We start from the raw sequence: 15533 nt of genomic DNA, 5'->3' as shown, positions 1-15533 counted from the left end.
GTCAATTTTAAGCTATGTCTTCCCTAAATGCTTTCTCCACCCTCATGGTAAAGCGCTTCAGATCATTCCGTGTGGGAAACGACAATATATGCTGCTTTATGTCGCTATCCTCTAAGTGGTCAGCCATATCTGACCCCTCTGCAGGTGAAGCTATGGAAGCAAGGGACGCTGTTGGGGGGGGGGCAGAGTCACTTACCAACCAGCTTTGCGGCCTATGAAGCCTGTAACGCTGGCACCATCTTGGACGCCTCCTGTCCCGTTCCGTGGGTCCCAGGGAAAAACATGTTCCAGCTGTCCCTGGTGAGAGTGGTCAGCTCTCGGTGCTTGGGTTGATGTCCCCCGCGGCTGAGCCATGCTGGGAGCAGGCTGGGATCAATAGTTCCCCCGGATGCCAGTTATTAAGCTGCGGTATGCACAGAGCTTAGGCTCTGCACGTCCTCACTCTTCCATTGCAAGGACACACCCCCCTGAACTTATCCTTTAAACCCACAAGTGCTTACTCCTTTTATACTGGTTTTTGACATTTGCAAATGCAGCAATTTAGAAATTGGATGAAAGGTTTAGCACTGGGAAAAACTTTTTGAAAGATAAATAGTGCACTTTATATACAACTATCAGACCAAAATGAGGGACAAATGAGGAGGAAAGAGGGACAGTGGGACTTTGTTCCAAATCAGGCACAGTCCCTCGAAATCAGGGACAGTTGGGATTTATGAATAAGTCTTAAATGGCAGTGCAGCTTACCATACACAGTTAGATATTTTTTCGATTCAGCCTTCGAGCTGGATGAAAAAATAAAAATAAAACAATCGTATTCCTTTATCCATGCTATGTGTGGCTATTGTATTCTGACACCTGCACCAGCGGCTGTCAGAATACATGTGAAATATCTGACTGGATGCAGCCACAGCTCCTTTTATTTTTCAATCAAAGGATGTTGGACAGGAGGATAGTGACAGGGTGGAGCAATATCAGATAGTCACATAGGGGTTGACTTATTAAAGGCAAATAGACTGTGCACTTTGCAAAGTCTAGTTGCTCCAGAGCTTTGTAAATGAGGTAAAGCTTCACTTTGCAAAGAATACCCAGTCACAAGGAAAATTAACAGTATGTTTGCTTGCACATTATTGGATGATGGAACTCAGTTGTTTCAGAGCTTAGTGAATAAGCAGATGCTCTGCTGAGCATCTGCTTTGTTCACTAAGCTCTGAAACAACTGCTCTTGCAGAGTGCAACTGCACTTTGAAAAAGTAAATCAACCCCATAGTGACAGTGCAACTGCACTTTCAAAAGACTGTGCACTTTTGAAAGTGCAGTTGCACTGTGCAAGTGCAGTTGCTCCAGAGCTTAGTAATGGAGAGCTCTGCTGACTTCCATCATCCAATCATGTGCAAGGAAAATTGCAAAAACAGCATTTTTGCTGACACCTGATTGGATGATGGAAGTCAGCAGAGCTCTCCATTATTTACTAAGCTCTGGAACAACTGCCCTTGCAGAGTGCAACTGCACTTTCAAAAGTGCACAGTCCATTTGCCTTTAGTAAATCAACCCCAGTGTGTCCAGCTTCAGGTTCAAGGCAAACTAGTGATTCTGCAAACCTGCCGAGCAACTTTTGGAAATAGATGAGTATTTTGTCTGCACTGCTCTGAGTGATAATCAGTGTGCAATAGTGTGTGTAACTGTGATTTGCTTATTTTAAACGTATAGCTCAATTCTGGGCTATTTTTATTAAATGGCCTCTGTAATAAGCAGCTAAGACTATTTTAGTCTTGGCTGCTTATTATTGTTGACTCTGTTCCTGTCAGTGGCGGTTCGTCCATAGAGGGCGCTGGAGCGCCGCCCCCTCTGGCTCTCACCGCCACTGAGTCAAATAACATAGATTCATGCATTGCACGAATCTATGTTATTTTCGCCGCTGCCGCTGTTATTCAGATGGTCGGCGCTCAATGTCCGGCTATCTGAATAGCGCCAGCTGGTTGGCTGTACGGAAATGTCTATCAAAGCCAACAGCTCTGATAGGCTTTCCCAATACAGCCCTCGGGTCCCGGAAGCTTATTTTCGGAGCGCACAGACTGTACGCCCCTTGAATAAGATGACAGGCGTCTCAGCCAATCAGGTTGGCCGGTTCTGGCTACCGGTAACCTGATTGGCTGAGACGCCTGTCAGTCATCGAGGGCGGGAGAAGACATCGTGGGACGTGGATGCCTAAAACCAGTAAAGGTAAGGGCCGGACGGGGGGGGGAGAAAGCAATTTACAGGGCACAGTGGGGACAATTGGCACAGCAGCGACCATTAAAGGGCACAGTGGCTGCGTTTAATGGCATGGCACAGTGGTGACAATGAATGTATGGCACAGTGGTGACAATGGATGGCACAGTGACTGCGTTTAATGGCATGGCACAGTGGTGACAATGGATGGCACAGTGGTGACAATGGATGGCACAGTGGCTGCGTTTAATGGCATGGCACAGTGGTGACAATGTATGGCACAGTGGTGACAATGGATGGCACAGTGGCTGTGTTTAATGGCATGGCACAGTGGTGACAATGTATGGCACAGTGGCTGCGTTTAATGGCATGTCACAGTGGTGACAATGTATGGCACAGTGGTGACAAAGGATGGCACAGTGGCTGCGTTTAATGGCATGGCACAGTGGTGACAATGTATGGCACAGTGGCTGCTTTTAATGGCATGGCACAGTGGTGACAATGGATGGCACAGTGACTGCATTTAATGGCATGGCACAGTGGTGACAATGTATGGCACAGTGGCTGCGTTTAATGGCATGGCACAGTGGTGACAATGGACGGCACAGTGACTGTGTTTAATGGCATGGCACAGTGGTGCAAATTGATGGCACAGTGACTGCATTTGATGGCATGGCACAGTGACTGCGTTTAATGGCATGGCACAGTGGTGCGAATTGATGGCACAGTGACTGCATTTGATGGCATGGCACAGTGACTGCGTTTAATGGCATGGCACAGTGGTGCGAATTGATGGCACAGTGGCTGCATTTGATGGCATGGCACAGTGGTGCAAATTGATGGCACAGTGGCTGCATTTGATGGCATGGCACAGTGGTGCAAATTGATGGCACAGTGGCTGCGTTTGATGGCATGTAACAGTGGCTGCGTTTGGGCACAGTGAGACTGCAATTTGTTTTCCTTTGCGCCCCCCCAAAAATTTTGAGCACCAGCCGCCACTGCCCCCCTTGCTGTAATTCCTTTATGCAGCAAGATATCCTCAGTATTTCAAGTTGAATGTGGCCTAGCTGTCCTTTGAAAGGCAGACATTTTTAGCAATAGTGTTTGTACCATAGATAGAATTTCTATTAAATACAACGGATACCATGCTATTCTGTATAAAAACAGGTTCACTGTGTACTATATAGGGATACCACACATTTTAGTATAAATAGAACCAACTGCACAGAAAAACTGTATATTTTGTGAGTAAAGAATTAATTAAACAAATTATTTTATTTCTTTAACGTCCTAATACAATTTTTTTTTTACAGAAAGGTGCAGGCCTACATCTGGATTTCTTCTGCATAGCTTTGCTGATTATAGTTATGTCATTTATGGGTCTTCCGTGGTATGTTTCAGCCACTGTAATATCTCTTGCACACATGAACAGTCTAAAAATGGAAACAACAGTTTCTGCTCCAGGAGAACAACCAACATTTTTGGGCATCAGGTAATTGTTTATATTTGCAATCTAAAGAAATGTTAATTATATACACCAATCACCCACAACATTATGGCCAATGACAGGTAAAGTAAATTACATAGATAGATTATCTTGTGACAATGGCACCTGAAAGTAGATGGGATATATTAAGCAGCAAGTGAACATGTTGTCCCTGAAGTTGTGTGTTGATAGCAGAAAAAATGGGCACCACATTCTAATGACTAAACTGGGTAAGGATATTTCCAAAATTCTTGTGGGATGCTTCTGGTCTCCGGTGGTTAGGACCTACCAAACGTGGAAGCAAGAGGATCATAGTTGGCCATAGCTCATTGATGCACGTGGGAAGCGAAGGCTGGCTTGTGTAGTCCGATCCAATAGGAAAGCTACTGTAGCTCAAATCGCTGAAAAAATTTAATGCAGTTCCCATAGAAAACTGTCGGAACACACAGTGCATTGCAATTTATTGCATACGGGGTTGTGTAGCTGCAGACCATTCAGGGTGCCCATGCTGACCCCTGTCCACAGCCAAAAGTGCCTTTAATAGGCACATGATCATAAAGAACTAGACCACAGAGCAAAGGAGGAAGGTGGTCTGGTCTGATAAGTTCAAAAATGGTTTGTAGAACACAGCAACAAGTTTGAGGTGTTGACTTGGCCTCCAAACTCTCCAGGTCTCAATCCAATTGAGCATCTTTGGGATGTGCTGGAAAACCTTGCAATACACAGGACTATTGGAGTCCATGCCCTGATGCGTTATGGTGGGTGGTCATAATGGTATGATTGATCAATGTATTACTAGCATATAGTATATATGTACACACAACCATCAAAAACCTCAACATATATAAGTAAGGAGCCAAACACGGGTGGAGGTCACTGAATAAAATAATATACAGTAAATATTGCAATGATCTTGTATTTTATTCTTCTTGTGCATGTGTTTGCAGGGAGCAAAGAGTAACAGGATTAGCAGTGTTCATCCTAACTGGAGCTTCGATTTTTCTTTCACCAGTTCTTAAGGTATTTTTGTACAGTAATGATACCTGGACAAAGAATAACTTGCACGTTTTTTCAATATTACAGATTGAGGAGAAACAGATAATTTGTTGCATACATTTTCAAATATATTTGAAACCACACAATCAAATCAACGTGCCTCTGTGAATCATGGTTCCTAATCTAGTAAATGTTATCACCCAAAGGGAAATATTTTGTGTAAAATGAGAGGTGTTTACACACAACTGTCTGTGATTTTAAAGAAATAAAAATTAGAAAGTGAAAGCCACTAGCATAGTATAATGTAACTGTAAAGGAGAAGTGCAGGCAGATAGGATTATGCATTCCAAATGAACAATACAAATGGGCACTTCATCCAGTTGGATTAAGAATAAAGAAATTTTCTATAAACATATTATATTTATTTTTCAATAAAAACAAACTTGTACTTTGGTCATTCAGGAAAAAGTGACATGTTTGCTTTACAGCTGAGCCCAGCCAGTGCGGATACATATCTTATGCCTTGCCTTGTTCCTCCACAGAGCATCATGAAATACCCAATACTTCCAAATATGTGACACGTCTCTTTACTCCCACAAAAAAAACACCATTGCGGATTCAAGTCCATTTCTCAGGCCAAACCTTTATAAGCTTTACCCAGATTGACCTGAAACTTACACTGGGATATTTTCTTAGGGATCCAGCAAGTGTACAGTAAAGTGCTATAATCCAAAGCACTTTATTGTTTAGATTTCAAGCTTTTATGAAACCACCACATGTTAGTTTCCACTCTAGTTTATACCAAGACCACTTTAACAACAGGGGTAGAGATGGGCTGAACACCTCTCGTTTCGGTTCGCGCCAGAACTCTTGACCATCACAAAAGCTCGGACCCGAACAACAAACCCTATAGAAGTCTATGGGACCCTGCAACGGTCACCACCGTTTACGACCTTCCATCCCATCCACGACAGCTTATCTGACACACAGACAAACCAGCAGGCCTCCCATTTCCCAGAATAACGAGACTTGCTCTGTGTTCTCTGGTTTCAAATGAAGACATCTTTAATGGTTCACTCTCAGCTTTTATACAGTTTTCAAGGCACAGGAACAATCAAACTGCCCCCCCCCCCCCTCATCACACCATGGGGCTTCAATCACATTCTTTTACATAATGATATTCAGAGTTAATTATCCCCCAGACTTTGCGTCTCCGACAAGTACATTCCACACATAAACAGTATACATAATGAAAGGTCTGGTAGCCAAGCTGACTCTGTTTCAATCCACAGAAGCAGTCTTAGCATCTCAACAGCCTCACACAATGGAAGGCCTTTCAGAAGCAGACTCAATTAGCATGTCAACAGGCTATCCAGAGAGATGAGTCATAGAATATTCTTTGCAGGCATTAAGGAATATACTGTAGATCACTGTCCATGCCAAAACAATCCAACATCTCCTGGCTCAATCTGTGCCCAAAAGTCACTCCTGTTACAGACCCGAACAGGAAAAGTCAAGTCCCCATTTTAAAGGCTTGTATACAAGTTATTGGCCATAAAAAGGGTATGGGGGACTGGGTACTGCCAGTGGGGACATGTACCAATGCAAAAAAATACTTTTAAAAAAGATAATTTTTAAAGGAGCAGTGATTTTAATGATGCTTAATTTCAAACAATAAAACAAAAAAAATCCTTTAAATATAGTGCCTGGTGTTTCCTTCAGTCTGCCTGTAAAATGGCACATCTGTACCGTTTATAGAAACAACCTGCTGCAGCAAAACTGATATTTATAAAGAAAATTACATTTAAATTGATTTTTCCTTGCAAGCTTTCTTTATTTAGTAAACAATGCTCGGGGAGCCAGTCTGTATGAGGCCACATTTTAGTGAACTTTTTTGGATAAATTCTGGTGTCTCTTTAGCAGACTTTGGATCGAAATTACAAAGTTTTGCAACACAGTGAGCAAGCCAAATTATAGCACACTCGGGCCAAGATTAAAAATGTTTTTAAAGATAAAGTCTGGTGTCTCTTTTGCAGACTTTCGATATAAGTAACAGGTTTGGAAAGATTGGGCTTTGGTGGTGCCTTCACACTGTAACCCCATAGAGGTACTCTTGATGAACGCAAGAATTGGCCTTCCTGTAAAAAAAAAGGGATTTTTATAAACAGCTTACCTGCAAAATCCTTTTCTTGGAGTACATCACGGGACACAGAGCATCATAGCAATTACTATGTGGGTTATAGAGCCTACCTTCAGGTGATGGACACTGGCACTCCCAGACAGGAAGTCCCCTCCCTATATAACCCCCTCCCATAACGGGAGTACCTCAGTTTTGTAGCAAACAGTATGCATCTAAAAAATTCCCCATAAGAGGGGTGGGAGCTCTGTGTCCCATGATGTACTCCAAGAAAAGGATTTTACAGGTAAGCTGTTTAAAAAAATCCCTTTTTCTTTATCGTACATCATGGGACACAGAGCAGCATAGCAATTACTATGTGGGATGTTCCATAACAATGCTTAATGAGTGGAGGGAGACATTCCAGCAAAAAAACAATGGGTGCCCCCGGACGTGAGGACCTTATACTACAGCCTGCAGTACCGCCTGCCCAAAGGCTGCATCGGCGTTCCTCCTAACGTCCAATTGATAAAACTTTGTAAACGTGTGGACTGATGACCAAGTCGCTGCCCTGCAAACCTGAGCCATGGAGATCTGGTGATGCGCCCAAGAGGCGCCCACGGCCCTAGTAGAATGGGCCTTCACCGACAAAGGAGGGGGTATCCCCTTTAAGCCGTAGGCCTGGGTAATTAACTGTTTGATCCACCTAGCAATAGTGGATTTTGCTGCTGCCTGACCCTTTTTAGGTCCATCCGGTGGGATGAACAAAACGTTGGTCTTTCAAACTTTTGCCGTGGCTTTAAGATTGACCTTCACAGCCCTTACCACATCCAAGGAATGCAGCAACCTCTCTTTTCCCGAAGTGGGATTTGTAAAAAAGGAAGGCAGAATCAAATCTTGGCTCCCTACATGACAGGGCTGCCAATTCTGACACTCTTCTAGCAGAAGATGTGGCCACCAAAAATACCAACTTCCTGGTCAGTAAAAGCAAGGGGTTTTCGGCCAAAGGCTCAAAAGGCTGTTTCTGTAGAGCCGACAGGACCAGGTTCAGGTCCCAGGGGCATAGGGGAGCCCTAACCGGAGGATTAATCCGTAAAACTCCCTGTAGGAAGGATTTGACCAGAGAGTGGGTAGCCAATGGTCTCTGAAACAGGACCGATAAAGTTAAAACCTGCCCCTTGATAGTGCTCACGGCTAGGTTTCTGTCTACCCCAAGCTGTAGGACTTCTAGAATCCTGCCAATAACATATTTGTGGGGATGCCACCCCCTTGACTCACACCAGGCTATGTAGGCCCTCCACACTCTGTAATAGATTGTCCTGGAAACTGATTTTCTGGCATTAATCAGAGTGGAGATTACTGGGCTAGGCAGGCCTCTTCCCTTCAGGATTAGGGATTCAGCTGCCAGGCCGTCAAATTTAGTGGCCGTAAGGCAGGGTGGAGGATCGGACTTTGCGAGAGCAGGTTTGGGCGGAGCGGAAGAGTCTAGGGCTCTCCTACCGACATCCTTACAATTACAGAGTACCAAGACCTTCGGGGCCAGGCTGGAGCCACCAGAATTACCGGCTTGCGTTCTACCCGGATCCTACGAAGGAGGCGGGGTAACATCTGTAATGGAGGGAAGGCATACAGTAGAGCAAACCGATGCCACGGACACACCAGCGCATCGGTTACGCAGATCAACAGGTCCCTTGTTCGGGACACAAACATGTTCAGCTTTTTGTTGAACCTTGATGCCATAACGTCCACGTCCGGAGACCCCCACTTCCGGCAAATATCCTAGAAGACGTCGGGATGGAGAGACCACTCCCCCGGGGACAACTGCTGGCGACAGAGGAAGTCTGCTTGCCAATTGTCCACCCCAGAGATAAAAACCGCAGAGATGCAAGGGACATGAGACTCTGCCCAAGTGAAGATCTGGTTTACCTCTCTCTGGGCAGCCCCACTCTTGGTGCCTCCCTGGTGATTTATATATGCCACGGCCGTGGCATTGTCAGACTGTACTCTTACTGGCGACCCCTGCAATTCGGTCGTCCATGCTTCTAGGGCTAACCGTGCGGGTCGGATCTCCAACAGGTTGATGGGCAAGATTCTCTCCGATCTTGACCACCTCCCCTGCTGGGTCAATTCTTCCAGGATCGCACCCCAGCCCAGCAGGCTGGCGTCCGTGGTTACTACCCTCCAGGAGACAGGGCTGAAGGATCTTCCCTTTAGCAGGTTCTGAGGCTTCAACCACCAGCACAGACTCCGTCGAACAGGTAAAGACAGGGTCAAGGGAAGATCTAATGCCTGGGCCCTCTTGTTCCAGGCTGATAGGATGGCCGCTTGTAATCTCCATAAGTGGAAATGAGCGTATGGCACTGCTTCGAAAGTAGCCACTAGTTTGCCCAACAGTCGCATACATAGGCAAATAGTTGGCCTCTCTTTGCTCAGGACTGCCTCGATCATCTCCTTTTATGGAGTCGACCTTTGCCTGGGGCAAAAAAATCCTTTGGCGCTCTGTGTCTAAGAGCATGCCGAGATATTCCAGCTGCTTTGTCGGCTGTAAGGCTGACTTGTCCTGGTTTAAGACCCAGCCCAGGGATTCGAGGTACTGAACCGTAAGGGCCACCGCTTGATTCAGGCTGGAAGCTGAGCGATCTATTATCAAGAGATCGTCTAGATATGCCATGACTGGAATTCCCTGGGTCCTTAGATTGGCCAGCACGGGAGCCAGGATTTTTGTAAACACCCGGGGGGCCGTGGCAAGCCCAAACGGGAGGGCCACAAATTGGTAGTGGTGCTGACCCACTGCAAACTGAAGAAACCTGTGATGCCCCGGGAATATCGGCACATGGAGGTATGCGTCTTTTATATCGATTGACGCTAGAAAATCCTCTTCCTGCAAGGCGGCAGCCACCGAACAGATGGACTCCATCCGGAAGGAACGGATCCTTAGGTAACGGTTTAAACCCTTTAGGTCCAATATTGGCCTGACATCGCCATTTGGCTTTGGGATGATGAAGAGATTGGAATAGAACTTCAGTCCGCATTCCTGGGCTGGTACCTCCACAATCACCCCCTGGGATAAGAGGCAATCCAAGGCTGTCAGAAGAGATACCTTCTTTACTGGATCGCCTGGCAGGTTTGACACTTGAAAGTGAGGAGGGGGGAACTCTCAAAACTCCAGCCTGTAGCCTAGGGCCACCGAGAAGATGACCCACTTGTTGGAGACTTTGGCTTCCCAAATCTCTGAGAAAAACCGAAGCCTTCCCCCCACCCGATTGAGTAGGGCCGCCCCTTCATAAAGTTGATTTGGGGGCGGCTTTACCGGTTTGCGGGACCAGGGTATTTTGTTACCCGAAGCCTGCCCCTGCAACTTATTGCCAATGCCTGATCGCCCGGGAGACCAACGATACTGCCTAGAGGCTGAGGGTCCTGGGGGCGAAGAGGCTGGACGTTTAAAAGTGGGGCCTCGAAACCTCCTCTTAACAGGCAAGAGAGTGCTCTTTCCACTAGATATTTTCTGTATATATTTATCTAGGTCCTCTCCAAACAACCTTTCTCCATGAAAAGGAAATCCTGCTAAGAGCTTCTTGCAAGGAGTTTCGGCAGACCAGTTCTTTAACCACATGAGTCTCCGCATGTTTACTAAAAATAGTGACAAACGGGAAGCTTGCTGGATGGAGTCCTTGATGGCGTCCACCGCGAAACACAGGGCTCTTGGGAGATCGGCCAGTTCTCGTGCTTGTTGAGCCGGAACATCCTTTAAAACCTGCTTTGCTTGGTCTTTTAATGCCTGGCAATAGCAGCCACAGCCAGCTGAACCACCGCCCCTGCTGTGGCAAAGGAGGCTTTCTGTAGGGTCTCTAGCCATTTATCGACCGGATCCTTGAACATTTGAATGTTGTCAACCAGGCAAGTTAAGGCCTTATTGACGCAGGAGATGGCTGCATCCACCGTAGGGACTTCCCATCTCTTAGAGAATCTTTCCTCCATTGGGTACAGAACCGAAAACCTCTTAGGAGGAATAAAGATTCTGTCTGGTCGCACCCAATCCTGAAAAATCAGGTCTTCCAAAAGAGGGTGAACTGGAAACAGAGGTGTTCTGTGGTGCCTTCAAGGAGCCTAAGGAGGACACCGCAGAGACCTGCGGCTCCGGAAGAGGCAATTTAAACGCAGACCGGACCATGTCCGCTAGGGACTGAATCCACAAACTCTCCGCCTGGAAGGCTGAAAAAGGTTCCTGTATAGTAGATTCCTCGGAGTCGGAACCCTCCAGGCGTTCGTCTGCTTGGTCCTCCGGAAATTCCAACTCCTCTGGGGAAAGGATTTCCGCATCTGAAGACACAAACCTAGGAGAAGGGGACCTAGCCCGTTTCCTCTCTGGTAATGAGGCTGCAATCAAAATTGCCAACCTCCGTTCCGAACCCCCCCAGGGTGGAAGCCAACATCTCCTCTGTGACATAGACAGGAGCTGGTTGGATAGGGCCAGCCGCAGCACCTAGCAACCCTGATGACTCGCCCAGGGCGACGACCTCTGGTCTTTCCGGGGAGGATGGGACTGCCAAAGCCTGGCCAAGATCCTCAGAGCCCGATGGGGAACCCTTTTGCTTTTTATCATTTTTTGTATTTTTAGCAGTTCCCGTGCCCTTGAGAGCCATGGTACGACCCTGAGGTACTCCGCTGTAAACAACTGACTGTCACAGCAAGAAGTCCAAAAAAGGCTAGGGTAGGTGCTAGGGGATCCTAAGCTTCCCTGAGCCAAATAGAGGTAGGCAAATACCCACTGGATCAACTCCAACTCTGAGTTCAGTACTGCCTCCCCTAATGCTGAACTAGTACAGAGCACAAAGAAAGGCTAACCCAACGTAATAAGGCAGCCTGTGGGTTGTAAGCTCAGGCTGCTGCAAGAGAACTCTGGCTGATAATGTTTAAACAATGTGGTCAGTATTGAGCAGAAGCTCCAGACCAAAAGTGTTCTCCAAACCGCCACCGGGTGTCGCCGTAACCAGCCAGAGCGTATCTCTAGGATCGCAAACCCTCCGTGGCAGCCAGCCGACTGCCGCTCTGTGTCCCTCCAGCCGTCTGCTCGCAGCTTCAGGCTTTATCTGTGTGCCTCCCTCTGATGTCAGGCGAGAAGGGGAACGCCCGGACGCTGCCCGCCCCCTCTGCACGCGGCCGCAAGTATTTACTACACACCCGTGACATGCTGCTGGAGCGATGGAGAAGGAGGGGGGATGCCACGGAGAGAGGAGGCCACATGGAGCTAGCTTGAAAGCGACACCCACACAGGTACTAATAGGCATAGCCCCCAGAGCTTTCGCCTGAGCTGGATGGAATTGTCCTCCCTATCTTTTTCACTAGGAATAGGGGTTTCAGCAGGACTCGCATTACAACCTTTGCGGCAGCAGCAGCATACTAGCACTCAGCCAGGGGGAGGTGTATAGGTAAATGGGCCATCCTGTCTGAAAGACATAGTGGTTAAAGTTGCCGATGCAGGAGCATACTATAGGCGAAACCCATAATCCCCCATGGAGGACCTGCTGTCGAACCAAGTCCCGCATGTCCCCCTCTTACCTGTCCACGCCGCAGGGTATTGCTGAGCAAGAGGCCCAATCTTCCCCCTTCACCGTGGGTATAGTCATAGACCTTCAGGGACCGGGGTCCAGTTAGGAACACCACTCCCCTGGACCTATACAGCACCCTGGCAGCAGGAAAAACATTTGGTCCTTTAGAAGGCACAGAGTCCAGCCCTCCAAAGGAGAGGCATTATAGGCAAAACCCCATCCTCGTATCGGGGCCCGGGTACCGTCCACTTTGGCATTGAAGCACCTTGGACGGATCCGGTTAGCCTGCCAAGGTCCCAAGGACGTAAAGGCATAGCTATTCAAACATGACCAACACCTAAGACACCAGCGAAAAAACTGAGGTACTCCCGTTATGGGAGGGGGTTATATAGGGAGGGGACTTCCTGTTTGGGAGTGCCAGTGTCCATCACCTGAAGGTAGGCTCTATAACCCACATAGTAATTGCTATGCTGCTCTGTGTCCCGTGATGTACGATAAAGAAAAACTTTTTTTGAAGCCCCTGTCAAACAGGTGCAGATAAATTGGTCTTTGGGTGTTGTTGGTGACTTCACCCTGTAACCTTCTAGAGGTACTCTTGACGAAAGCAAGAATTTGCCTTGCTGTAAAAAAATAGGATTTTTGTACTCACCGTAAAATCCTTTTCTCTGAAGTCCATGGAGGGACAAAGCTTCCTTAAATCTTGACATTTGGGTTATGTTCCGTCTATTAGGAGAGGTCTAGGCAGACATGTTAGATACTTATAACATGAAACTATATCAAATCTGAACAGCCTCGCCCAGGGGGCGGTTCCTCTGGTCATAACCCCTCACCCTGTACTCAGCAGCTCAGTTTGTTCAAAAGCAGTACAAACTTAAAAAGGAGGGATGGGTGCTGTGTTCGTCCATGGACTTTAGAGAAAAGGATTTTATGGTGAGTACAAAAATCCTATTTTCTCTGTGTGTAATACAGGGAGTGCAGAATTATTAGGCACATGAGTATTTTGACCACATCATCCTCTTTATGCATGTTGTCTTACTCCAAGCTGTATAGGCTTGAAAGCCTACTACCAATTAAGCATATTAGGTGATGTACATCTCTGTAATGAGAAGGTGTGTGGTCTAATGACATCAACACCCTATATCAGGTGTGCATAATTATTAGTCAACTTCCTTTCCTTTGGCAAAATGGGTCAAAAGAAGGACTTGACAGGCTCAGAAAAGTCAAAAATAGTGAGATATCTTGCAGAGGGATGCAGCACTCTTAAAATTGCAAAGCTTCTGAAGCGTGATCATCGAACAATCAAGCGTTTCATTCAAAATAGTCAACAGGGTCGCAAGAACCTTTTAGAAAAACCAAGGCGCAAAATAACTGCCCATGAACTGAGAAAAGTCAAGCGTGCAGCTGCCAAGATGCCACTTGCCACCAGTTTGGCCATATTTCAGAGCTGCAACATCACTGGAGTGCCCAAAACCACAAGATGTGCAATACTCAGAGACATGGCCAAGGTAAGAAAGGCTGAAAGACGACCACCACTGAACAAGACACACAAGCTGAAATGTCAAGACTGGGCCAAGAAATATCTCAAGACTGATTTTTCTAAGGTTTTATGGACTGATGAAATGAGAGTGAGTCTTGATGGGCCAGATGGATGGGCCCGTGGCTGGATTGGTAAAGGGCAGAGAGCTCCAGTCCGACTCAGACGCCAGCAAGGTGGAGGTGGAGTACTGGTTTGGGCTGGTATCATCAAAGATGAGCTTGTGGGGCCTTTTCGGGTTGAGGATGGAGTCAAGCTCAACTCCCAGTCCTACTGCCAGTTTCTGGAAGACACCTTCTTCAAGCAGTGGTACAGGAAGAAGTCTGCATCCTTCAAGAAAAACATGATTTTCATGCAGGACAATGCTCCATCACACGCGTCCAAGTACTCCACAGCGTGGCTGGCAAGAAAGGGTATAAAAGAAGAAAAACTAATGACATGGCCTCCTTGTTCACCTGATCTGAACCCCATGGAGAACCTGTGGTCCATCACCAAATGTGAGATTTACAAGGAGGGAAAACAGTACACCTCTCTGAACAGTGTCTGAGAGGCTGTGGTTGCTGCTGCACGCAATGTTGATGGTGAACAGATCAAAACACTGACAGAATCCATGGATGGCAGGCTTTTGAGTGTCCTTGCAAAGAAAGGTGGCTATATTGGTCACTGATTTGTTTGTGTTTTGTTTTTGAATGTCAGAAATGTATATTTGTGAATGTTGAGATGTTATATTGGTTTCACTGGTAAAAATAAATAATTGAAATGGGTATATATTTTTTTTTGTTAAGTTGCCTAATAATTATGCACAGTAATAGTCACCTGCACACACAGATATCCCCCTAAAATAGCTAAAACTAAAAACAAACTAAAAACTACTTCCTAAAATATTCAGCTTTGATATTAATGAGTTTTTTGGGCTCATTGAGAACATGGTTGTTGTTCAATAATAAAATTAATCCTCAAAAATACAACTTGCCTAATAATTCTGCACTCCCTGTATATATATAGTAGACTTTATGGTGAACCTGTTATATGAACTACAGCATACAGTATATAACAACTTATTTTTGGTTTAGATTAAGCCTTGGGTTGAAATTAATCAAATGTCTGAGACTCTGTGACCAGGAGAGGATTTGGTACTTAACAGATAAATTATAAGAGTGAAGCCTCGTACACACGACCGGTTTTCCTGCCAGGAAAACTGCAGGGTGGGCTTTTGGCTGGGAAAACCGGCCGTGTGTATCCTTCCTCACAGTTTTTCTGACGGGAAAACTGCCAGAAATCCCAGTGGAAAAATAGAGAACCAGCTCTCTATTTTCGCCCCGGGATTCCCGGCGGTTTTAAACCTGGCAGTTTTCCTATGGGGAAACACGAGGGAGCATAAACACAGCCGGGATTCCCGCCCAAAGCTCTCCCGCAGTTTTCCAGATGGAAAAACCTCTCGTGTGTACACGGGGAAACTTACCAAGCAGGTTCTTGGGTTTCCCGTCTAGATTCCCGGCGGACTTTATACCGCCAGGAATCCTGGTCGTGTGTACAGGGCTTAAGGCTTAATCCTGAAGAAAAGGTGATAAAAGGGAATTGAAAAGAAGGAGATTTGTAGCATCAAAACATGTATTTCTTGAATGAATAATATTTAATCAAATT

General features: G+C 46.2%; 1 protein-coding gene across 1 annotated transcript in view; it reads left to right on the top strand.

Moving 5' to 3' along the window:
- The window catches only part of LOC120930475 (electrogenic sodium bicarbonate cotransporter 1-like), a 644541-nt gene that overhangs the window by 508463 nt on the left and 120545 nt on the right, over positions 1-15533 (top strand). The window contains exons 14-15 of the mRNA XM_040341656.1: positions 3522-3700; positions 4642-4714. Coding sequence (XP_040197590.1) covers positions 3522-3700; positions 4642-4714 — 252 coding nt within the window. The remainder of the gene's footprint in view (positions 1-3521; positions 3701-4641; positions 4715-15533) is intronic.

This window comes from Rana temporaria, chromosome 3 (genome assembly GCF_905171775.1).
Source record: "Rana temporaria chromosome 3, aRanTem1.1, whole genome shotgun sequence".
Lineage (NCBI taxonomy): Eukaryota > Metazoa > Chordata > Amphibia > Anura > Ranidae > Rana > Rana temporaria.
The sequence above is the reverse complement of the archived record's forward strand: the minus strand, read 5'-3'. Positions and strand labels throughout refer to the sequence as shown.